We start from the raw sequence: 26,187 nt of genomic DNA on the forward strand, positions 1-26,187 counted from the left end.
ATGGCGCTAAACCACACAGCCCTACCCCAGGATGAGAACCTGCCTCACTACCTTCGAGATGGAGACCCCTTTGCTTCCAAACTTTCCTGGGAAGCGGATTTAGTGGCTGGCTTTTACCTGACAATAATTGGTAAGCTTCCTTAATTTTTTGGTGCAAAGGTTGCATCTAGAAAATTCATGGGGTTGGTAACACTAACTTTGTACAGAGATTTTAATACTTCAATGAATATTTTGAGTCAAGGTGAAGAGAGGGAGAAAAATAGAAAGTAGGAAGGTATTGCAGAGTTCAAACAATGCTTCTAGATATGACCACTCTATATGATAGGGATAATAATCCCTTGACATTCTTAATAACAAAATAATATATTTTGAGGTGACATTTTATTTTTGGTTGCTTTGGTACTAGGTCTGTCTTCTGGATAACAAAATTAATGCAAATGATATTTTATTTAATCAGAGTGCTTTTATTTTGTGAAATATGCTTTTGATAGAACCAAGAGACTATAAGTTCAGCATAAATCTCGAAGAATCTAATTCAAGGTCCTCCTTCCAAAAAGGAGGAAACTCTGACCCAGGGCTATCATTGACAATGCACATAGTAAATTTACTTCCTCTAAAGCTGCATCACAGTAATATCACTTAGTGATTTGGGAGCCAGTTGGAGAAATGTAATGGTGAATGAAATCCAGTTCAGGGTAAAAATTATGCATCTTGGGGCATAATTTGCAATGTGGTAAATTTGCCCCAGACTATGCTGTCCAACGTGATGGCCTCATGAGGTATTTGAACTGTGCTGTGTTAAGGTGAGATAGACAGTAGTATAAATACATATTAGGTATAGAAGATTTGAAATTAGAAAAATAAGATATAGTACCTCAATAATTTTGTAAAAATTGACTCCTTGTCAAATCCATAGCATTCTAGAGATATCAGGTTAACAAATGTATTTTAAATATTACATAGGAACATTTTTACTATTTTATGTGACTATGAGAAAACAAACATATATGTGACTCACATTTCTGGCTATATTTTATTTTTATTTGACAGCAATAGTCTAGGCAATCGGAATTTAACCACACTACTTCTCTTAAATTCAAAGTTGTTTTAAATTGGGTAACCAGTATGCAGGTGGGTTATGTCTTTAGGTGTGTCTGCCTTTAATCTTTTCAGATGTTGGGTCAAGCCTTCTCTCTTTTTCTCTAATTCTCTCACCTCTATCCTTTCTCCCGTTTCTCTATCATCTGTTTATTACTGGCTAAGAATTTCATTTAACCTCTTGAAACTGGTCAAATGCATTAGAAAAGTCTGCAGACCTCTTTATAGTCAGTGCTTGAAACCAATGAGAATGAAACAGAAATTCTACTGCAAAGGAATTCTCTTGGCTTTATTATTAGCTTTTACCATACTTAATTAAATTACATTTCCTAAAATGGACCCCATGTCCTTTGAAACACAAGTGCATATTCAGTGCCCATTCTTTAAGTTGCTGGGATTATAGCAATAGCCACAAGGAGCGAACTTCCTTTGTACAGGGAACATATGGCAGCAGTAAAATCAACAGTTAAAAAAAATTAAACTTAATAAGCACTTTCAATGATTAGAAAGGCAGAAAAGTAAGCATCTTACTGATTGAGTTGAATCTGTCTCAATCTATTATAAAGAATACATTTCAAAAGGGCTTCTTTGGGACTGGAGCTATAGTTTAGCTGCAAGGGTGTTTGCCTTGCACCCAGATTCAATTCCCAGCATCCCATATGGTCCCCTGACCACTGCCAGGAGTGATTCCTAGGAGCAGAGCCAGAAGTAACCCCTGAGTATTTTCAGATGTGACCCAAAAAGGGGGAAAAAAGCATCTTTTACCTAGCAAATTTATCTAGATGAAACAAAATAGGAGGATGGATCAATCCATTCCCCACTCTGGCAAGATGGAGCAAAGGAAGATAGGCTGAATGTGAAGTCAGGATGGAGGAGTCAGTGGAGCTGGATGTGGAATCTAGGAGAATTTTCACTCAGTGAACACGGGGTTGGAAATAAAGTCCACTGTCATATTCATCACAGAGACATGAAGCTATAAAACGAGGTCCAGGAAGATATTCAGAGGTAGTATCTGGTATTTCAGGGCACTGAGGGTAGAGGCAGAAGTGTGTGCTAGAAGATTCCTTAAGTGTGAGGGGAGAGTGCGCAGGAGAGATTTGCTCTATACTGGAGCCAAGCTTGGGACTTGGTTTTGTCTGTTTCCAGTCCCTTATGGAATGGGTTTTTTTTTTTTGGTGGGGGGTGAGTAGAACCAAGGTTCTTGGTGAGGTTTTAGATGGGAGAAGTCCTATGGAAAATCAGAAGGTGGAAAGAGAGGACTAAGTTTGGAGTGAAGCAAAATACATACCAGTTTTCATTCTACACTTTCACTGTGTAAATGTTTAATTTATTAAGAGTCTATATATGAGTTTTCTTTTTTGTATTCATAGAATCAGGATTTTGATCATCTGAACATTTCTGCCTTTAATCTTTATCTTCTTAATCTTATTTTCCTTTAAGTCTCCTGAAAGCATTCTCTAAATCTTCCCTATAGATAAGATTACCTTTGGAAATAATCTATATGCTGCTCAGAGAGTAAACTTTTTTTTTTTTGGATAATATTGGAAGCACTCAGATAAACCTTAGGAAACAGAATTCATGCCAATATAAGAAAAAGTAAGCAATTAAATGTCAGACAAAATATAGAAAAACAAAGGTGTTTCAGCAAACTTTGTGTACCAAATGCATATGTCTACCTATTATTGTTAGTCTTCTTGGATGCAAAGTAGATGGCATTTATTTATACCTTTCAAGCCATGCTTTCACATTTTTAATTTTCCAGTGTGCCTTGTTAGCGGGTTTCCTTTAAACTAACGTAAGTTTTATTTTAGTTGGTTTGTTCTAGAACTCCATAATCTTTTCTATTTTTTTCCTCTTCTCCCTTAAGAAAGTTAAAAGAGGTTTTAACGGACCACTCACTAAGCATCACTGACTCCAGAGACTCTGAATTCCCTAAGAGCACAATGCAGTTAGTTCCTGGTGGTTTCATACCATCAACTGGAACACACATTTTTTTCCTTGCCCCCCTGCCCCCAATGAATTGTGGTGGAGAAGTAGAAATTAAATTAGAAAAATCTGGGTTTCTCCTGTTAATACTCTCCTTATTCCTTACTACTAAAGGCAGCTGTACCAGATTCTCATTTATACACAGCCACACTATGAAGCAAGAATTCCTGAAGAAATCTACTCTACATGTTAAGCTATGGAAGTAGGTGTATTCTTTTCTTAAATAAAGTCAGTAGTGATTGGGTCTTTTTTGGATTTAAACTGGGTTTAAAAGAACTTTTGAACAGTTTCATTGTAATGCCAAGTCAAATAGTTAATAAAAGGATATAAAGACTTATACTATTGCTAGGAGGTTGCTGGGTTGAGGGTCACTTTCCCTCCCTCTGGTGGGAGGGGGAGAACCCATATTATCAATGTCACCTACTTCCCCCTGATACCTAGTCCAGTTGCAGCTGCAGATATCCAGAGTCCAGGTTGTCCTCGGAGGCCAAAGGGCCTGGGATATGTTTCCAGGAGACGATCCTTTCCCTGCAGGATGCTGGGCCTGCCTTTTCGGCCTGTGCCTCTTGTGAATATTGATGCTTCCATGGGAGTCCACAGGGCTAGTGAAAACACTCCGCTGGGTTTGGGTCTCTTCATCTTCAGAATTTATTAACCCTACCAATCAGAGGGAGGGAGTTCTATAAAGCCAATCAATACTCCATAAAAAAAATGGCTAAGGAAATACTCCACCCTGGGGGCCAGTACAAGAACTGACCATTGGGGTTCCCACACCCTCCTGAGCTTCAGTGGGAAGTTAGTGGTTCCTTTTTCTGGGTAAGTTCAGTCTTATAACCCCCCAACTCCTTTCCCTTTGGGGGTAACCCAACCCTCACCTGTCACTCACTCACAACTCATGCTCTTTATTTCATCTTCTTAATTTAGATTTTTATTTAGAGTCCTCTCACCACCCTCTAAATCTATGGTGTCCATTTTTTTGAAATTGAAAAGTGTTTCTTAATACATGAATGCGTATCTCCTCATTTTAACGATGGGAATTTATATTTTTTTCCTTGTAGGGATTCTGTCCACATTTGGAAATGGGTATGTCCTTTATATGTCTTCTAGACGAAAGAAGAAGCTGAGACCTGCTGAAATAATGACTATCAATTTAGCAGTCTGTGATCTGGGCATTTCAGGTAACAGAGTCATGCTCTTTTGTTTGGGGCCTTTGAACCTTTCCCTATTTTAGCAGAGACCACCCCATGTGGCCAAACCCTCTAATTCCACCCTTCACAAATCATCTTTCTCAGAGTTTGAAGTACTATCACCATAGTGCTGTTCAGGCTGAAGAACATTAAAAGAACATCTATTGTTTCTTTTTTATGTAGCAGACAGGTTAGGGGCAGAGTATAAAATCTGGAATAATACAGGGCCCCAGATGTGTAATTAGACACTTTAAGTCTAGTGGTAGAAATGATTTGAAAATCACAATGGACAGGTTAAAAAAAACAAAGGGGTTGTTTTTAACTCTCCTTTGGACCTAACGGAAATTTGCTAAAATAAATATCAAGAAGGAGCAAGTTAAATGCAGCTTAACACAGTCAGTGCTTTTCAAACTTGGTTCCCTCAGCCCGTCCCCCCCCCCACCCGACAAAGAGTGATTGGGGAAACTTACAAAAAGAAAACCCACATATGCATTTCATAGCCCAAGACTTTGATTTTTTTTCTTTTTGGGTCACACCCGGCGATGCTCAGGGCTCTGCACTCAGGAATTACTCCTGGCGGTGCTCAGGGGACCATATGGGATGCTGGGAATCGAACCCAGGTCGGTCTCATGCAAAGCAAACGCCCTACCTGCTGTGCTATCGCTCCAGCCCCAAGACTTTGATTTTTTAAACTGTTGTTTGTGGCCATATCCAGGGATGCTCAGGACTTACTCCTGGCTCTGTGACCAGAAATCATTCCCATTAGTGCTGGGGGAAGCGTAAGTGGTGCTGGGTATTCAACCAGATTAACATTTTGATTTAAATGGCTGGAAATATTACTGTCATCAGGATAATTAAAGTTCAGTATGTAGTCCAAATTATAAACCGCTGATTCTTGTCAGGTTCTTTTGACCTTTCTGGCAATGCAGCAAGGAGTTGGAATGAAAGTTCTCACTGTGTTTTATTTCTACAAATATGACCATTACGGTGTGAGGCCCTCCTGTTGCTTTGTTCTAGGAAAATTTCAAAACTGCCTAAATCCACTAAAACATATCTTCAAATAACAACATTCTATTATTTATTACAAGAAAGGGGGAGATTGAATCTGAAGCTTTCAGTAGCTCTTTCTGCTGGAAAACTTTCAGCGTTTGCTATCTAAAGTTCCCCTTTAAAAGTATTTTCTAGGGTGCTGGAGTGATGGGACGCGGGTAGAGCTTTGCCTTACACATGGCCACCCTGGGTTCCATCCGCAGCACCCTTTATGGTCCCCTGAGCACAGCCAGGAGTAATTCATGAATGCAGGGCCAGGAGTAACAGCGCCAGATATGACCCAAAAAGTCAAAATATTTTTTTCAAAATGTTTTCATAAATATATATATATATATATTTTTCTGCCATTACTAATAGTGTCTAAATACAAGGCTTCCATAACTAGCCCCCTTCTTTTGAGTCGCTATCACAGAGCTCATTGTCCTCATTGAGATTGGTGTTTCATTTGGGAAGGTTTTTCTCAGTGTACACAGACTTAAAAGTCTTGAGCTCTAGTGGAAAAATACAGGAAGAGGAGCATCACATATTTTCTGTGAGAGTTGTCAAGGCTAAACAGGGAAATTTTGAAAATGACGAGTGACTGCTATTTTGACTATTACCACGCGATGGCGATGTCGCAACATGAATGTTTTGCTTCCTGGTCAGCTCGCCCAGCTGAACTCTGAAAGTTCTCTTCCCCAGTTCGGAACATGAAATATTTGAATGAAAGCTGTCATTTCAGCTACACCCCTCAGCAGTGAATAGTAATTGGATTCACACTAGGCTTGAATAAAATGCCTTTAATGGGCTGGACACATTGAGAATGCTTTCAACCAAACAGAATTTGCCTTAGAATTGCACAAACCATCTCATTTACTCAGCTTTAGAGCAATTCACCATCAAGTGTTTTCTTCCAGACAGTAGTTTTCTCTGATAAACCTTGATCACTCTTCAACCTCTGAGTATTTCTATTTCTTTCACACTTTCCCTTCCAATTCACTTTGACGAATTTTTACCCACATCACCCCATCTTGCCACCCTCCTCCGGGTCGATTTATACTCTAAGAAGCAGATATATTTTATCTATATAGCTAAATTTGTTTTTAAATTAACAGTGGCTTTTTAAATTCTGTATATGCATTAAAATCACCTGGGAGGTGTGTAGGTTTACTCCAGAGAGATTAAGCTAGAATTATAACCCAGATTATTCTTTAAAATAAAGCAAAGCAAAGCGAAGCAAAAAAAAAAAAAAGCAAACCAATATTCTTGTGTTCACTGGGTTCAACACCATTTCACTAATCAAGAAGGGAGAGACATTGTGGATGGCATTTCATTTATTGATTTATTTTTAATTAAAAATATGTTTTTAAATGAATCACTGTGAGACAGTTACAGACTTAAAAACTTTCATGCTTACGTTTCAGTCATATAATGATCGAGTACCCATCCCTCAACCAGTGCCCATTCTCCACCCAGTAACCCTCCCTCCACCCCCACTCCGTCCCCCTCTGTGGCAGGCACAGCCCCTTTTACTCTCTCTTACCTTTTGGGTGTTATGGTTTGCAATACAGGTAGTAAGTGGCCGTTATGTTCGGTCCATGGTCCGTCTACTTACAGCATGCATCTCCCAACCCGAGTGAGTTCTCCAAGCATCATTCACTTAGTGTTCCCTTTCTCCATCCCAGCTACATCTTTCCCTAGCATGTCAGGCTGGCTTTCAAGCCCTGAAGCAATCCTCCTGGCCCTTATCTCTGTTATCCCTGGGTGTTAGTCTCCTATACTGTTACTTTACATTTGTGGATGGCATTTCAAAGGTTCATCAAAATCTCCAGAAGAAAGCTTAAAATAACTTTTGCTAATGGGTCTCCTCACCCAGAAGAATGTTAGCTGATAAGTTGATATCATTGACAGTAATAGACACACTAACTAACACAAAGAATTTACACTCACTGTTTGGCAGACCTTTACCTTAGGCTTGGAGTTTGCCATCATCTTTACTGGAATATTTTTTTCTCTAAATATTTGCTTGACTTTCAACTGCAGATTCAGGCATTTCCCTAAATAATGCACCCTCAGAGCTATCTTCCCAGTTTCTATGAATGAGACACTGTTTCTGTCTACTTTCTCTTTTTGGTATTTCCTTTGTCATTCATCACTACCCTATCATTCCATCATTGATGTCCCCTATTATGAACTATTTGGTTCTTTTGTTTGTTCTTTTAAATATAAGGTTGTCCTTGTTACCTACTAGGTACTGAGTCATTATTGTAGAAGGGGTGTATGTGTGTGGGGGGAGGGGGATAATCAATATTTGCATACCAAAGAAGGGAATACTGGGCCAGGTCTAGTACCTGGAGGCTATGAATATCAGTCACTTCGTTTTCCTATTGTAAGGAGAAAACTGTTTGGATAGCCAGACTCAGTCCATTCTCTTCTGGGAGGACCATGATGAATAGTGTGGGTGCAGGGTATGGTAATAGTTCAAGCATGCTTTGTAGAAAAAGCACTAATGGATCAGCAATAGAAAACATATGATCTAATGATGTCCTTTCGACAGGTCTGATTGTTGGGGAAAAACTCCAAATAATAATAGTGGGTTCTCTGTCGAAAATCGATTGAAAATCAAAGTAAAGAGAGAGTAAAGTGAAAATCATCTGCCACACAGGCAGGGCAGGGTGGGGAGTGGGAGGAAGGTTATAACTGGGTTCTTGGTGGTGGAACATGTGCACTGATGAAGGGATGGGTGTTTGATCATTGTATGACTGAGACTGAATCCTGAAAGCTTTGTAACTGTTTTCACGGTGATTCAATTAAAAAAAAAAAAGCTAAAAAAAAAAAAGAAATCATTGACACCTTAGAAATCTGGGCCTGGTTATAACCAAATCAGACCAAAATGGCAATCGCTTGTCAGGATAAAATATAAGACACCAGTTAATTAAGATAGGGGTAAGTTTTTCCTGCGGAGGGACATTCCCATAACACTTTGCTTGGTGCTCTAGTTGTAGGCAAACCGTTCACAATCATCTCTTGCTTCTGTCACCGCTGGGTGTTTGGCTGGATGGGTTGCCGATGGTATGGATGGGCTGGATTTTTCTTTGGCTGTGGAAGTCTTATCACTATGACTGCTGTCAGCCTGGACCGATACCTGAAAATCTGCTATCTCTCTTATGGTAAGTATGAAGGTTCCTCCCTCTGTGATTGGCAAAAGTTAGGTGAATTGAGTGTCAGAGCTGCACATATTTTGCCCACAGGGAATTGACAATAGTTACTAATAATCACAGACATGCCAAGAGTGTTTCTACGTATAGCCTTGTCTTGTTCTAACCTATGTTTGAAGATTTGAGCTTGTGCCCACGTAGGTTTCTTGAATGTGTAACTTTTATAGCAATGCCTGGTGTCTGGCTCTGGTACTTTCAGATGAGTTTCCTTGTATGAGTGTGTACGTGAGCTTCTACCACATTTTGGCATCACACAGAAGACATCAAGTACAATGAAAGGATGCTGGGTTCATGATGTTTAGTGTAAGGGTAAAGATAAAAAAAGGTTTTCTGAGTGTTTTCTAATATATTCAGGCTCACTGTGAACTCAAGGATGTGAGATTCCTGAGCTGTGGAGTTCTGCCTGCAGGAAAAGTCATGGGAGCAGAAACATCACTCAGCATTTTTTTATGATGTTGGTAGGTAGAAAGATGAAAGAATTAGTGAGGGGTTCAGCAAATGATAAGTGAGATCTCAGACAATACATTTATATTATTTAAAAATAAATAGCTGATTCTATATACTAAAAGTTAGACTCTTATTTATGTTTGCTTCTTTTAAGTTCTGAAAATTTATTTAATCTCCCTAAAACGTTAGTATTGAGAACCAAGCACAATTTTGATGTTCTCTAGATAAAGTGGCCTTGCTTATTTTGTCAAAGTAGGTGTGGCCATGTGACAAAACATGGCCTGGAATGTAAAGTGGGAAATTTCACGTGGTTGACACACTTAATAGGGTGGAATTTTCCTTTACATTTATTTATTAATTTTTCCCCTTTATATTTGACTAATTTGATTTTAAAATTATTAATCTTTTAAAAATTACTAATTTTTAAATTAAGTTGATATCATTTGAATGCATCAGAGTGTTTTGGACTCCTCTAATTCTCAGTGGTTAAAAGTTAACTTCTACTGATTGTAGCAGCAGGTAAATCTCTTAAATTCAGACTTAGCTGAGGTTTCCTATACTTTGCCTCCTGATTTAAGAAAACAAAGGATGCCTGCCAGGGAAATACATAAAAATTAAAATCCTAATAACAATTTTAAAATACCGAATTATAAATAAACCAATTTTGTAAGTCAAAAGAAGTGGGGGAGGGGCTGGAACAATAGCACAATGGGTAGGGCATTTGCCTGGCACGCGACTGACCCGGGTTCAATTCCCAGCATCCCATATGGTCCCCTGAGCACCACCAGGGGTAATTCCTGAAGTGCAGAGCCAGGAGGAACCCCTGGGTGTGACCCAAAAAGCAAAAAAAAAGAAAAGAAAAAAGCAAAAAAAAAGAAACTGGGGGAAGCAGACTTTTGGGCTAAACACAGCAGTCAGTGCTCAAAGAATATTCTGGGCTCTGTGTTCAGTAGTGATCCCTGCTGGTGCTTGAGGGACCATATAAAGTCTTGGGGATTCTAACTGCTATCTTTGTTTGCAAGTTAAGCACCTGATTTACCCCTTATATAATCTCGCCATTACCTTTCTTTTATATTTTGATAGTTCAAAGCCCCAAACTTTAAGAAAATCACTCCCAAGGGATGGTAGGCTTATGAATCATTTTCTTTAAAATCCCACACATTAAAATAATGTATCTCCTTTCTCTAAATAATTTAAATTCACCTATAAAAATAGCTTGAATCCAAATTTCTAAGGTAACAGATGTAGACAATTATACGTACTTGGGATACTTTTAGATTCCATTTTTACTCTTTGTAAACTTATTATTGGTCCTACAAACATTTTAAATATAACTTTAGATTCAGCAAAGAGAAGGTCAAGCACTCAACTTTCTGGAAATATTTGCAGGATGGGTTTTCTTTCTTTTTTAAATTTTTTAATTTTATTTTCATCAAGTTAGGATGGGTGTTCTTGTAAAATACTTTCTTGAATTTAGACTGTGGGTCTTTAAAAGAGATGTTACCTCCTACCCTTGGAATCGTGGCAGAGCATAATGCTTTATGGGAAATGGGGAACTGCATATGTATATTTCCAGCTCCATCTAAGGTTGGTTCTCAGTACTATGGTTCCATCATTCGATCGGACGCACTTTCCAACCCTCACACAGTGTCTTAAAATGTTGGAATAGGAAGGTCGCTGGGGGGCATGTAGACTCTTCTCCCATGTTATGTGATGAACTGTTTTAAGACATCCCTAACAGACAGCCACTTGGCCTCTTCTTGAATATTTCCAATGACCAGTGACCAGGAGCTTACTATTGCACAAGGCAGCCCATTCTCCGGTGGGTCTGCTCTCACTGTTACAATGTTATTCCTTATATTGAGACAAAACTGCCTCCCAGTAACCTCCACCCATTGGTCCTAGTTCTGACTCCTGGAGCAACACAGAACCAATCTACTAATCTACTCCCTCCTGTACTTGCCAGCCTTTCACCACACTCGAATGTAAGTATAAAACACCTCACCGAGAACTTTAACCATAAATGCTTATCCCTATGCCTATGCAACTCCTATAGATATATGTGACTGCCCATACCAATGTCTTAGCCATTTTAAGGGATGAATAAGAGCTGAAAATATTGCGGCTACATGATTGTTACCCCTACCTGAATGGACTCAAGAAATTTGTATTTTATGATACAAAGGTAGATCGTCATAGTTTGGAAAGTGGAACTTACATGATTTCAGTTTGTCTTAGTAAGACATGTAAGCAATAGATTGTTATTCTTTCATTTTGTTGCTAAGTACACCGCCATCTAGAAAGGATACTTGAAGAAGTAAATCTAGGAATGAGAAGAATTAGACCTTCTGACTTCCCAAACCTCACGTGGCACTAAGTAGAGGCACGTTTTTAGTTGATGTGAAAGAAATCAATCATTCAGATTTTATTGAATATGTTCTGATATTTCTTCTCTGCTTGTACAAAATCAAGACATTAGGAGTGAGTCCCTTCTTGGACTCTTTTAGTAGGAGGTGATAAGTGGGGTGTGGAGGGAATTTCCTGTGCAGGCAGCAGACGTAGAGCAGGCTGACATGTCTTTGGTGGTTATGTTGAATTTGGGGAACAACAACAACAATCAGTATTGCCTACAGCTTGTCTTAGAAAACAGCACTGTATCTTTCTCTTGAAGTTCTCTTTTGGTTAACGGAAACCAGCCCTGAATAGTGGAGCTCATTTTTGTTTTCCTGGAAATATGTTCACATAATTACTTTGGGAGAACATGAGACACTCCCTCTAGACTTTCCCTCTCCTGCGTTGGTTGTGCGAGTGTGATGCTGGTGTTAATAATGGCTGAAGAGTTAAAATCTGCTCTCCCTGAGCTGGCCCAGCCATGCTAGCAGCTAACATCACACCAAACAGTCATGATCACGGCCCATCAACCCCACTTGACAAGTGCTTAGGAAAACAAAACAAGACAAGAGACACAGAGCCTCTTAGCAAGAAAGCTAGAACTGCGAGCAATATTGTATCTGTTCTCACCTCCCCCAAAGGACTTTACCTTGAATGACCCATGCACATATGTCCTAGGCTGGGTCCTTCTATTCTGTTGACATCTTGTGTTGATTAGAATGGCCAAGTCCCTTTCATTTGCTCTCCCAATTCTGTCCCTGGTCTGCAGGATCCCCTCATCTCTTTACTGTCACCTTTCCCTAGCTTTTGTCACTTTCCCCTCCCCAGGCTCCCATGTGCCTAAAGAAAACGTTTCCTGTGAATTCACTCTCCATGTTACTTTCTTAGAAAAAAGGGTCCATGCTCTGGAACTTTCTCCCTTTATTCCACTCTCCCTCAGACTTCAGTTATCTTGCCTTTTCTCCCAGAATCCAATGGAATAACTCTGTGGATGTGGAATTTGACATATCAAGGGGAGGTATTCGGGTGTAGGCAGATTACATCCTGGTAATGCTTTTCTTCACCTCCAGGGGTTTGGCTGAAAAGAAAGCACGCCTACATCTGCCTGGTAGTCATCTGGGCCTATGCTTCCTTCTGGACCACCATGCCTTTGGTAGGTCTGGGGGACTACGCACCTGAGCCCTTTGGAACCTCCTGCACTCTGGACTGGTGGCTGGCCCAGGCCTCAGTAGGGGGCCAGATTTTCATCCTGAACATCCTCTTCTTCTGCCTCTTGCTGCCAACGGCTGTGATCGTATTCTCCTATGTGAAGATCATTGCCAAGGTTAAGTCCTCCTCCAAAGAAGTAGCTCATTTCGACAGTCGGATTCATAGCAGCCACGTGCTGGAAATGAAACTGACCAAGGTAACTGCAGTATTATTAGCTTATAGTGGGGTGTATGGATCAATTAAACATCTTATGCTGTATACCTGAAACTAATTATAAAGTTCTATACCTCAGTGTAAAATAATGAGGAAATGTGCTTGTCACAAAGTGGTAGGAGATTGCTTCGAGAATTCTTATTATTACTTTAACTGTATTTTACTTCTTCAGGTATTTCTGCATTATAAAAGCCTGCACACAGTACCATGAACACTCTTACTGCTCCTTTAATGAGGGAGATGATGAGGGTGACAGGAAGATAAAGACAGAAGCAAAGATCAATTTTTCCAAATACGACTATGGCATATAATTGGCACTTCTCATTCATTTATCTAGTTCTTGTAGATCACCATTAGTATCTCAGGCCTATACTTAGTATCTGGGTTTCTCTTCTATTCCATTATTTCTCCTAGAACACCTTCCCAAACCCTCTTGGCTATCAGAGCACTTGGAACTGTCTTTTACCAAATGGTGCTAGTCACTCTTTGCTATAGAAAACAAGTGCTTAATTTCTTGTTGTTTTCAATCTTTTCCCAGCCACAAGCTCCCTGTCCCCTCACCACCCTGCCTCATTCCTGCTAATACTTAATCAGTATGACTAGAATAATCATGGTCGGTTGTTGAATATGATCTATACTTTAATATAACTACTTGGATGAGTGCTAAGCAGTCCCTCCTGACTTGAGTGCTTTGGTTTGTTTTGTATCTGAGGAGACATTTATTTTCCTTTGTTCTTCCACATTGATTATGAAGCCTTTCTAAACCTCCTAGGTAGCCATTTCTCAAATACTCTCCTCTTTTATGGCTTATAGGATGTTATTTTTCATTGTGGGTTCCAATTCAGAGATATTCACCAATATGGACTCTTAGGACAGTTTGTGGGAAACTGAACTGTATTGCTTTCTTAAAAATCCAAATAATTAACTCCATTTTTCTGTTCATTCTAGTTGTTCATAGCTTAAATGTCACATCCCAGGGAAACATGCCCATATTACATTCAAGTCCCTATATGATAATATTCCATTGCTATCTTTTTTTATATTTCTTTAAACTCATCATGAATTAGAATTCATCATCAGTGAAATACTTACTCTTGTGTATGCCAGTGACATACTTATTTTTGTTCAATGTTCATCTTCATAAGGTCCATGAGGTTAAGCACTGTATCTTTTTCTTCACTTAGTGTCCCCAGGACTAGCACAATTCCTTTATCTTTCTAATTTTTATCAAGGCACTAAGTTTTACAATGCTATTAATGATAGTTTCAGGCATGTAATGTTCAAACACCACACCCTACCCCACTACCCACTTCTCTTCACCATGTCCCAAGGTCCCCTGCCATTCACCTCTCTACTTGTACCTCTTGACCATTCACCTCTCTACTCGTACCTCTTGATGATCTTAGTTCTGTAGTCTGACTATTGTCCATACAACACAAGGTTCTGCATGGGTTCTTGGAAACTTTAACTTCAAGCAAAACAGTGCATAATGAACGCATGTCCTCACATAATATTTTTTTGTTTGTTGGCCAGGATGTATTTTTTCTCTCATCGATGCCAAACAAAATTATTATCTGAGGATCTGTTACATATTTGTTGATGGAAAGAATTTGAAACTGGGGACAGCCTCTGAGAATTCTTACTAAGATTTGTTATTTATTTTTGCTGCTTGTGGCTGAACTCCTTTCTGCATCCGGAATTTCTGTTTTAAGGAATTTCCAACATTTTGTGTCTTGCAAGGGAGTTCTGTGGGGGAGAAACAATGTGACTGTGCAAAGACCAACTTTTAATTTAGAAGATACCTAAAGGATCATTTATTCTCCAAAATTCCCTTTGCAGCTGGACTTTAGCTAGGTACCAGCTCTATCCGCCTGTCTGAAGAAGTAGTGACATCAAGTGAAGGAATAGAGAGCTCTCTTCAGAGAAAATGGCTCTAAAAGCAGCGGTTTCTGCATCAGAGCCAGTTCAGGTCACAGCAGCCTGGGAGTATAATTTTGGTCGTCAGGTCTAAATCTAGCATCTTCAGTGATGCTTTAGTAACTAACACATTCTGCATAAGTTAGTCAAAGTCAATTTCTGTGGCTTTATAACTCAGTATCTGACTTGCTTATTCTGGGCAAGAAATCAGCTTCACTGGATTTTTTATTTCACCTCAGTGAAGGGAAGAACTAAATGATCTAACTTATTTTCTAAATTTCCAGGAGTCAATGAAAATGGCTAGATTGGTTGGATTGTTTAAAGGTCTTTGGGAATACCTTCTGAATAGATGAATCCCTACCACAAAGTCTTGGTTCACCTGTAATGAATGGTAAAGTCTCCTTTGTTTTATTTTTAATTGTATACTTACACACCATTTCCTGATCTTTGAAGAGGAAATGATATATAAGTATACAATATTATACTAACTGGGGACTCTTGGGGTCAGTTTTTGATCAAAACACCAAAGTACATCGGTGTAGATGTAGAGAGTGGTGTGACCTCATGTACACCATCTCCTTTCAATCATAGCATTTGCTTGTTTAGAATAGTTGTATTTTAAGATTTGAAAAAAAAATGCAATAGGGAAGTGCAAAATTCTTCTTTTACTTTTGAAAAAAAGCATGTTAGTATTTTCTACTAAGATCATAATCAGGGTAGAATACAGCAGACTTCAAATTTTTTATTTGTAAGTGTTTGAAAGAGGGTCTGGGGCAGTTGGCTTTAGCTGTCATTCTGTCAACGAAATGGAAGAAAATCAAATCACACGTGCTTAGAGCTGACATATGACTAAATATTTTGAAAGTTACCAAAGCTTATTATACCTTATTATTATTGTTTGTGTTTTGGGCCACAATTAGCGGAACTAAGGGCTAACTCCTAACTCGATGCTCAGGGATCATTCCTAGTGGGGTTGGGGGTCATCTATGGTGCTGAGGACTGAACCTGAGTGGACTGAGTATAAGGCAAATGCCCCCCCCCCCCATTTTAATATATGTGAGGGCATTGGAGATAGTTCATAGTTGTTCAATTCCCCACCTTCCCTCTTGCTATTGGTAGTACCACTAAATAAGAGGCTTCCTATGTGGAGGCAGGAAGAATATGGAGGATTGAAGTTGCATAATTGAAGTTTATTGTTACATTGCTTCATTTTAATATATATGTATACATACTTATCTAGTGATCTATTTGTTTGGTTTGTTTTTTTGGTTTTTAGTTTGGTTTTTTTTTTTTACCTGAAATCCCAGTTTTCCCAATACTACTTAGTGGAAGAGTTGGCTTTTTTTTCTTTTCCATCCTATGATCTTGACATCCCTTCCTTAGATTAGATGTTTAAGTGTGTGTTTATTTCTGGTCTCTAAATTTTGTTGCATTGGTTTCTATGCCTGTTTTGGGTTCCAAATTCACTTGATTTTAATAGCTATTTCTTCATAATGCATGTAAAGTCAAGGAATGCTTTCATTTTTCTTCTTTTCCCTTAGAATTTCTTTGGGTAATGAAGGTGTTTTTTGTTATTGTTTTTTTTTTTTTCTTTTTGGGTCACACAGGGGTCAATCCTGGGTCTGCACTCAGGAATTACCCCTGGCGGTGCCCTGGGATGCTGGGAATCTAACCCGGGTCGGCCTTGTGCAAGGCAAATGCCTTACCCACTGCGCTATTACTCCAGCCCCAATGAAGGTTTTTTTTTAGCTCTATAAAAGTTTTAGAATTATTTGGTCTATTTCCTTGAAACATGATGCTGGTGCTTTGATAATGATTGTATTGAATCTGTAGATTGCTTTGGTAATTTGATAGTCTCTGCCTCTTCTCTTAAGCCTCAATTTACACATCAATTCTATGCCTTTTTCTCATTTCTTTTATTATTCAAAGTAGTATGCAGCTTCAAGTAAGTTCAAAATCTTCCCCTTATCTGGGCACTGAAGCTTGTGGAAGGGAGTAAAATGCTCTTTTGGGGTTTTGCTTGTTTGAAGTAAAATAGTTTTATTAAAAGAAATGAGGAAAAATAAATGCTTCCGAGAGACAACAGGATTCCCCAGAGAGACTATAGTGTCATGAATAGCTTGGGGGTAAGGATTTACTTTATAGGCATGTTCCATTTTGCCTATGTCTAGGCTCTTTGTATAGGCTGAGACTTTGCTAAGGTGTTATCAAGGAAAATGATGGAGGAGTTTTGTTGGTCTGGGAATAGTGGTTCTTAGTGAATTAGAAGTTCTTTTCCTCTATAACTTCCCCCATCTCTCGACTCCAAGAGAGGACTGGGCCTGCTTCATTTGGAACCATTGTTGGAACAATTTTTAGATACTGGGCCCAAAGACCCTTATATAATATAAAACATTTACTCATAATCCCTGTTTTCTATTATTAATTTAGTTAACTATTTTGGTGGAATCGATAAGAATGCAGACTCTTTTGCTTTTGTAACACTAATGCCAACTTGAACTGTAGCTGGAATATACTGATATTCCTGGGTCCTATGCAGAAAGATATATTTAAAATGAACTGGGCTGCAGATGTGTGATTCTTTTGTAGATGCTAAACATGTATTCTGTGAATGTCCTCCCACAAAAATGTCTAATTTAAGAATTTAAAGTTCCACTGTTTTTCCAGTTAACCGGAAGACAGTGATAAAAGTGAAGCAATTTAAAAACAAACAACGTAAGAAATGTTTATGGATAAAGAAATGTTTTAGACTTGATTTAAGGTTATCTGAGGCAGAAATATTCAAAAACAGAAGAAGCGAAGAAATCTAGAAGCACATTGGGGAAAGATGAAATACATTCCAAATTGAGTAGGAAGTGCTGGGAAAACTAAGTGTAACTCAAAGTTTTTAAAAGTTTTGTCTAGCATGTTTTAGCTTTAATATTTAATATATTAATGTTTAATATGTTGTGGAGTATATATTTTACATAAAATGCTATAGAAAATGTTTCATATACTAATGTTGTATACATTTCAAAAATGTAAGTAACATGCTTAGTGCCTCTTAGACTTAGGGTTTTATTGTTATTTTGAACTTGATTTCAAGTCGTTCCATTTAAAGTATTTAACTTTATTCTAATCTCAGTAAAACCACAATGATTCATTTGCTAGGTATTTAAACCCTGGTTTACTTAATTCTCCTATGTCCTTCTTAAAAGGATACCATAATGCAAATGTTTTAAGTCCTCCTTCCTGTACCCCCTTGCACACTCCCATTAAAGTAAAAGAATTGTAAGATGTAGAAAATATTATGGACTAAGTGCTAATCTATTTTTTGTCAATGACTTTGGCAGCAACACAGAAAACAGCTTTTGAGATACTGTGAAATCATCATATGACTCACCAAAGGAGAAAGGATGCAGCTATGTTAAGTTCCCAGACATCTGCTAAAGCAAGTTTTATTTATATAGTTATTGTTTATTTGGGGATTTAGAAAAGAAAAAAAAAAGGGATGCTCCCAGTGAGCTTGGAGGTAGTCATTGCATTTACAAATGAAAGTCACAGAAACCAAACCAAATACTAGCTTTCCTGGGTAAGCTTCTGCAGGAAGATGAAAAACCGGAGAGGTGGGGGAATTAGGCTTTATTTATGACTGTGAAGCAAGTATCAGCTGGTTCAGGATTTGAACACAAGGCTTCAGTGCTCTAGCACAGGGTTTATGATATGCCGGAGGTCTGGGTTCACTCAATTCATCTCTTGGGGACTTAGAATCACAAAATACAAAGTGGGGACTGTGAGATGCTTCTGGGCTACAGTTCATTTTTAGAGATGAACCTTGACATTTGGGGCTGTACGTTTGGAACCTGAGACTTTAGAGTGGATTTTCTATACTTCTTTCTTGACCTACCTCACAACTGTGAGGCTCCCAGGGTAAACACACCCTATTGAGGGGTGGTTATAAAAATCATGTGGGGGTATAAAGCCGTTCTCTTACCTTTGATAGTGCTGTTTCCATGAGACCATAGTGAAATATACAGGTGCATAAATGACCGTGTTATGAATAAAAAGATTTCCAATTAAATGACTCAAATACAAAAGCATACACAACTCTCATTGCCTCCAAGACACATAAACACAACTCAAACATCTTTTGAAGTTTTAGGAACAAAAAAGTACAAAAAAAGTCAATTCTGTTCTGCTGTAGTCAGAGGTATAACATTTTCTGCTTAGTCTGGGTCTTATGATACCTCCCATGCCAACACCATAAAACCTCTTGTAAGAAACACTGGCAAAACTAAGTTAGAAACTATAGTGGGAAAAGAAAAATAAATACAAACAAACAAAAAAACAGGCATTCATTACACAGAGAATTAATCTGATTGTAGTTTTATTGTTTATCTTACAGAACAAATACTCTAGTGTAAGTATATTGACAGTGAACTTAGTTCAACTTCTCTTAACTAGGACATAAGATAGCTCAAATTTAAATAAAGCCTAAAGCATGGATTTTTATTTGCCAGTGACAATACTCTAATTAAGACCCCTTTTATTTCTCAGACTGTTGCCTAAACCTGCTAATAAGCTGGCTGGGTATGCATCGTCTTTGTTCATTGATTTATCTGCCTTTCAATGAATACATTCATTAAAACCATTTTTTTATTGAATGATTGAACAATATCCTTCTGCCTTCTATTTCTTTCTACTGTATTTGATTTTGCATGAGAACTTCCTAAGCACAGCACTCATGCTCAACAGTCTCTGAATACCTCAAAGCAGATGAAATTAAATGCAAGCCCACTAATATGTTAACCAAACCCTGAGTACTCTGTTGTTTTCTTTCTTTCCACCACAACTTCCTTGGTTGTTTTTTCATAGGACAAAATGAATTGTTCCCTAGTTCTCAAACAAGCCTCACACATACTTGTCTACACTGTTGCTCATGCTGGTCTTCACTACTGTTCTTTTATTTACTTACCAATATGTGTTTAAATACCACATTCTCCATGAAACTGTTCTTAATTTTCCCCTATAGGATGTAATATTGTCCTCCTCTGAGCTGGCACTTAAATCCTATTCTGCCTTGTACTGTAGTTATTTCTATTCTAAGGCGACACCAGCCAGGAACTAAGGTATGTGCAATGGTGCCTTCATGCACTTGGGATAATGTCCTGCACAAAAGACTATTAAGAAGGGTTTCTTGAATTAAAGGGAGATGACTTGTAGGGATGGATATTCACAGGGAGTTCATTAGGATGGTATTACTAAAGAAACTGAATTTCAGATTATGAGAACCCAATAAAGTTACTTTAAATTCTTTGGGCCAAAAGTTGAGAGACCCTTAATTTTAAATTTGTGAGAAGAAATTTCTTCCTGGGAAACTTGTTTTATAAAACTTTTGTTGGTTAAAGCTTGATGATTCTATTTTACTTTCTGCTTTGAACATTTCCACTCAAACTTGAGAACAACTAGAGCCCAAAGAAATTATGCTTAATAAAAATACCTAAACAAAATTTACATTAGAATTTCAAATAAGGGCACACTTTTTCTGGGGCAAATATGGCTGATTTAAAATTTCATCAAAGTGGATTCATTTTCCATTGATTTTTTAAGGGGATATAAGTTGAGAAGGATGAAAATGTCATGAACAGTAAAGTTTTTAAAGCATGGTTTCTTCCTTAGTGTAACTCTTGATAATTTGCATAGAGTTAAACATCAGGGTTTTGGGTATTCAGATTTTAGAGTGATGAATGAATAGGAAGTGGTAAATGGGATAAAGAATTGTAATAACTTATTCTGGTTGACTGTCTCAGAAGTCCATATGAAATGATTCCTACAGGCAAGATAAATGGAAAGATAAGAGCCATTCTTGACTGTAAGTAGGATACCTGCTCTTCCCCATTTCTGTCATTTCCACCAGGTCTCTTGATTCTATTCTCTGCTGCTTTACCTCGCCAGGTGGCAATGTTGATTTGTGCTGGCTTCCTGATTGCCTGGATTCCCTACGCAGTGGTCTCTGTCTGGTCAGCTTTTGGGAGGCCCAACTCCATCCCCATTCAACTCTCTGTGGTGCCAACCCTCCTTGCAAAGTCAGCAGCAATGTACAATCCAATCATTTACCAGGTCATCGATTACAGATTTGCCTGTTGTCAATCTGGTGGTCTGAGGGCAACCAAGAAGAAATCTTTGGACGACTTCAGGTAACATTTCAGAAGTTGTTAATAAACAATATAGATTCATTTTATTTAAAAATCTGTAGGGCTCAATTTAGCTAATATGCTGTCTTCCTAGCTAGGCTAGCGCAGACTTTATTATAGCACTATCTTCCCATTGCTCATCAAATTGCTCGAGCGGGCACCAGTAACATCTCCGTTGACAACACGTCTCACAATGGAGACATTACAAGGCTTTATTATATGTTCATAAAAAGTACTAAAAGCCAATAATTAGATAGGTTGGGTGTAAAAAACTTCTGCCAGGAGGCGACAGGGGGAAAGCCCCAGCGGCTCTCTCCGTGGGCCACCCCCGGGTTGGCCTCCCCTCCCTCCCCCGTATCCTCCCCCCCCCCCCCGCCCCCGTTCTGGGGATCAGTCCCAGGCCACTCGCCCAGCTGGAGCGGTCTGGCCCATGGCGCAGACGAAAGAGGAAACGAGGGCCAGGCCGGTTGGTTGATCAGTTGCTATTTATTCCATTCTCTCCACGCTCCTGTTCCAGTCTCTCTGAGCTCCCCATTTCTCCTCTCTCCTCTCTCTCTCCCAGCAGTCTTCCTTCCTCACTCCTCACTCCTCATTCCCGCTCTCAGGATTCTCCTCTTCACTAGTCTCTCCCTACTTGTCTCTCTCCACCTTGCCCTCTGGGCTACACACAATCTGGTAGCAAAATCAACATAAGAAAGCCCTTCCTGAGGGCCCACCAGGTTCAAAGGAAACACCACCTAGGGGCATTCCAAAGCCCTTCCTGAGGGCACCCAGGCAAAATATCTCTTAAGGTATTTTTCTCTTTTCCTCAGTCCAAAAACTCCATTAACATCTTAATACTAGTTATTTTTGTATGGACACAGTAAGAGATACATTGAGGCTTATAGGGTAGCTCTCCTGGCAATATCTTGCAACAGACTCAGACTACAGTGCTCAGGTCAGATTAATCATTCCTAACCCTAACAGGGTCCAAACTATTTATTACTTTTTGGATCATGACAGCATTTGTCCATGACCAAGCTCTTAACTTATAGTTAAGCATTAGGCACTTTGGCCAGGCCCATCTCAATGCCAGGGTAGCACACAACTCACCGCTTGCCCTGAGTTCGTCCCGTGTCTCATCGGGACCCTGCTTTTGGGGGTGCTAGGAAGTAAGGGCAGCTGAGGCTTATGATGAGAGAGAACAGATGCTCAGGAGGAAAATATCATGTAGAGTCAAATGACTCCCAGGTTACAAAGCATAGCATTTGCTACAATGTTCATGTGCCCATACAAAAAAGACATGGCTCAGAATAAACTATGCAAGCGACTCAAGGAGAAGAGAAAAACAATGTTTACAAGTCAGCAGAACACAAAGAAAGAAGTTACAAATAAATACAGAGGAATGGGAGCACTGTGATGGGAGTAACCCAATAAACCTAAACTGCCTGAGGCAATGTTATCCTACAGTTGGGGTTGGATACATGGGTAGACAGTGGGAAAATGTCCCCAGTCCCCAATTTTAGAGTGAATGGAATACGGAGGTATGCACATTCGAGCAGCTGTTATTCATCACTTTTCCTTATCTGGAACCAAATTCCCTCTGAATATCAGTCTTCTTGCTAATATTCCAAAATTAAATTCATAAACAAAAAATGTATCTGTTTGGGGACATTTATGTCATTGGCTAAGAGGTGAAAAGTAAGCAGGGAGATAACATTTTACTCTCTTCTAGGTTCTTTATTATTAAGAGTCTCGCATTAACTTTTTATTTGTCATCTAAGGAAACTGAGATTCAAGTTAGGTTAAGATTCTGGAAGCTGTCCAGGTTTTCACAGTGAAGTAGTAGAGTAGGAATTTAAATTTAGATCTGTTGAATTTTAAAACTCATGCTCTTTCAAGCTATTTCTGATACCCAAATGAACAAGTGAGTCTGAGAATTCAGGAGCATTTTCCCTGACAATGATTAAGACTCAGAGTAGGTAAAAAAGTTGAGGAGTCCTGGCGATCTTCTGTTTATTGTGGACCACAAATTTAAGAAGAATATGGAGTTACCTGAATCCATAGGATTATGTGAACACTCTGAGCAAGCTCCAGGCTCACTGAACCCTCTTAATTTTTTGCACTGGGGTCTAGGTATTTTGGTATTTTTCAATAATAATTTCCCAAAGTAAATAAGGAATGTAGATAAAAAGTTAAGACTAGATATAAGAAGTTTATTTTTTTGCCATGTTCTTTTATTGAATTTGGGCAAATGATTCTTAAAGGCAAAACCAATGGAAAGATAAGCACCATTTTTGGATGTAAGTAGCATACCTGCTCTTCCTCACCCCTATCATTTCTACCAGGTCTCTTCTGTTGTCTGCTATTTTACCTTACCACGTGGCAAATAAAATACAGTTCTTGTTATAGTAGTGGTAGTGGTCGTGCTAAGGAACCACATGGTGCAGGGGATCCAACCCAGGGCCTCAGACATGCAAGACATGTACTCTACTACTAAGTCATATGCCCAGCCTAGTGACAAGTCTTTTGACCCTTGGTGTCCTCAAAGAATGAAATGAAAAAAAAAATAAGACAGAAGTAAAAGATCATGCTGTGAGTGGAGTCTGGAGACCATTTTTTACTATAGATCCTGCTATTGTTAATAACTCTCTATCTTTGGGCAAATTAGAGATTAGGATGAGCTGATTGTGAAGCCATTCCAGTGGTATCTAACAAAGTTGTAAGGATCAAACAGTGTGTGTCACACATCAGACACACACACACACACACACACACACACACACACACACACACACACACACAGAAAGCCAGAGAGTGAAGACACTCTAGGTGGCAACTATTAATGAGGTTTTTTTAATCATTGTGGGTGATTAATACATTTCCACTGAATTGAGTATTTAAATTCAAATGCTAAAATCCATCTATTTAGAAAGTAATAACACCTTGACCTTATAAAATACTAATATCTCGTGATCAGTGCAGGTGGAGAGAAAACTTTTACTAGAGTTGCTAAGGGAGAAAATAATGAGCCACTTCTTCATCTGGTGAGGATGGGAATTTGACAGGAATGGGTGAAGGCAGATTATGCTTACCTCATAATTTTGCTTTAGACTGACTCTGGATTCTGTACATTAGCTTACAAATGTGAGGAGCACATCAACATCCAACAACAATAGAGGGAAATTTATTTGGAAGAGAGTGACTTAAAGTCACCACCCTTTAAAAAAAAATCAGTCAGCCAAGAGACAGATCAGTTTGCCTGCTTCTTTAAGCTGTTTGTGATTACTGGGGCTGGAGCAATAGCACAGTGGGTAGGGCGTTTGCCTTGTGCACGGCTAACCCAGGTTCAATTCCCAGCATCACATATGGTCCCTCGAGCACCACCAGTAGTAATTCCTGAGTGCATGAGCCAGGAGTAACCCCTGTGCATTGCCAACTGTAACCCAAAAAAGCAGTATATATATATGTATATATATACATATATATATATATATGTATATATATATAGTGATTACTTTTGCAAGAGGAAGATAAGGGCTATTTCCTAACATTTGAGCTTCTCACCATAAAAGCTAAATCTTGGAGGAGTTCTTAGATTCCAGTGGTTGACATATCTTCAGGAAGGAATGCTAAGGAGGTGTGGTGAGTTGTTGGAGATTTCTTTTTAACTTTTCAAAGGATCCCCCACCTTGTCTGATTTATCCCTGTTGTTAAGATGCTAGGAAAATGAGTAATATGGAGGCCCAAAGAATGAGGTAAGGAGATATGAAGCTAGTAATGTGTTTCTAGAATAATCCAAATAAATGAAACTGGATTTGTTTATCTGATTGTTCTTTTCTTTCCAAGATCTGAAATGTATTATGTATTTGCTCATTATGGAAGCCGCTCCTGGGAAATGTTTTGAGTTCAAATAAAAAACGCTAATGTAATGAATATGAGATTGTGGGAATAAATGCTCAGTAATTTTAACAGTTCATTAAATGTTAACTTATCTTTATCCCCTGAAGTGAATCCCCTGAGATTTTGGTAGCTACAGATGAGTCAAGGAGAAAAAAAATGTGGCCAAGAGTCCTTTTAGAAATGTTATTATTCATCACACCTGGCTGTCCAGATGCACACTCCTGGATTTTGTAAACAGTGCTTCTCTCCCCTGGCAATGTAATAGGGGCTCCAGTGAGCTTTGAAAAAAATATTGTTGCCCAGACGGCACCCATGCTGTGGTTGGACTCAAGTGGTCTTGAGCTTTAGCTGTTTGTGAAGTTTATGAGTTCTCCCAGATGACTTTCTTCTACAGTGGCTGCTGAAATTCTTTAGTGCCTGAGAAGAGAAAGGGTGGGCAGTGCAGCTCAGGCATTTATAATCTTTACACATCTACATTGAGGGACAGGGGAACCGGATATCAGATGCTAGACCACTAGACCAATTAGACCAACCTCAGATCAGCTATTGGCGTTCAAAAGGTATGGTGTGTGTGTGTGTGTGTGTGTGTGTGTGTGTGTGTGTGTGTGTGTGTGTGTGTGTGTGTGTGTTAGACAATGGAAGCATTGCACATTTCTTATATTTTAGTAAAGATAGAGAACAAAGAACAGAGTTCCGAACTTGGCAGTGCTACTGTCACTGAATTTCCCACAAGTGTCCTTGTTTGAATGTTGTTTTGTCCAAGAGCAACCTTTTAGTAACTGAGACACAGAGCCCAACTGAATGGGAGGTACGCATGCAATGAGTTCTGTCCTTGAACAACAGCGAACTCACCAGGGCACAATCCCATGGCTTGAGCTTTAGAATATTCTACCTGAGGGATTTTTTGAATTTAAATATTATAAACTAAGTTATTATTTTAAATGTTTATGTTAGTTAAGTTTGAGGTTTATATGTAAATATGAGTATGTATGGATATGCATTATATATATGTATATATGTACATACATATATAGGTGTTAATTAGTTTTCTTCTGTGTTTAGGCTGCACACTGTGACCACAGTCAGGAAGTCTTCTGCTGTACTGGAAATTCATCAAGAGGTATGAAGATGGACACAGCATCTCTCATGGACAAAATTTTAGTCACTTATTTGCCTCTTCCCTGCTCTGAATGTTTGATTGTGATCACACTTTTCTCTTTATATTCTATTTTTTATATTTTGTACACCTTCTCTCTTTTTCCTTGAGTCAGAATTTTCTGGGAAATTAAAATGACCAAATGGAAATCCAATTATAGGCTACTACTATAAGAAGTGTTACTAGGATGTGCCTCCCTGGAATATTCTTTGGATTTATACTGAAAACCCACTGTCATGCCAAATAGCATATTTTGTCTGGACTATTATGTTATTCAAATT

The 26,187-nt window shown here is 38.8% G+C and overlaps 1 protein-coding gene across 1 annotated transcript; it reads left to right on the forward strand.

The window, feature by feature from the left end:
* OPN5 (opsin 5) lies at positions 1 to 25,876 on the forward strand. Its single transcript, XM_055134070.1, has 6 exons — positions 1 to 130; positions 4,143 to 4,262; positions 8,300 to 8,470; positions 12,427 to 12,761; positions 20,630 to 20,871; positions 25,813 to 25,876. Exons 1-6 carry the CDS (start codon positions 1 to 3, stop codon positions 25,874 to 25,876), a joined length of 1,062 nt encoding a protein of 353 aa, XP_054990045.1.
* The last annotated feature ends 311 nt before the right edge of the window (positions 25,877 to 26,187 follow it).

The sequence above is a fragment of the Sorex araneus genome, chromosome 4, assembly GCF_027595985.1.
Source record: "Sorex araneus isolate mSorAra2 chromosome 4, mSorAra2.pri, whole genome shotgun sequence".
NCBI lineage: Eukaryota > Metazoa > Chordata > Mammalia > Eulipotyphla > Soricidae > Sorex > Sorex araneus.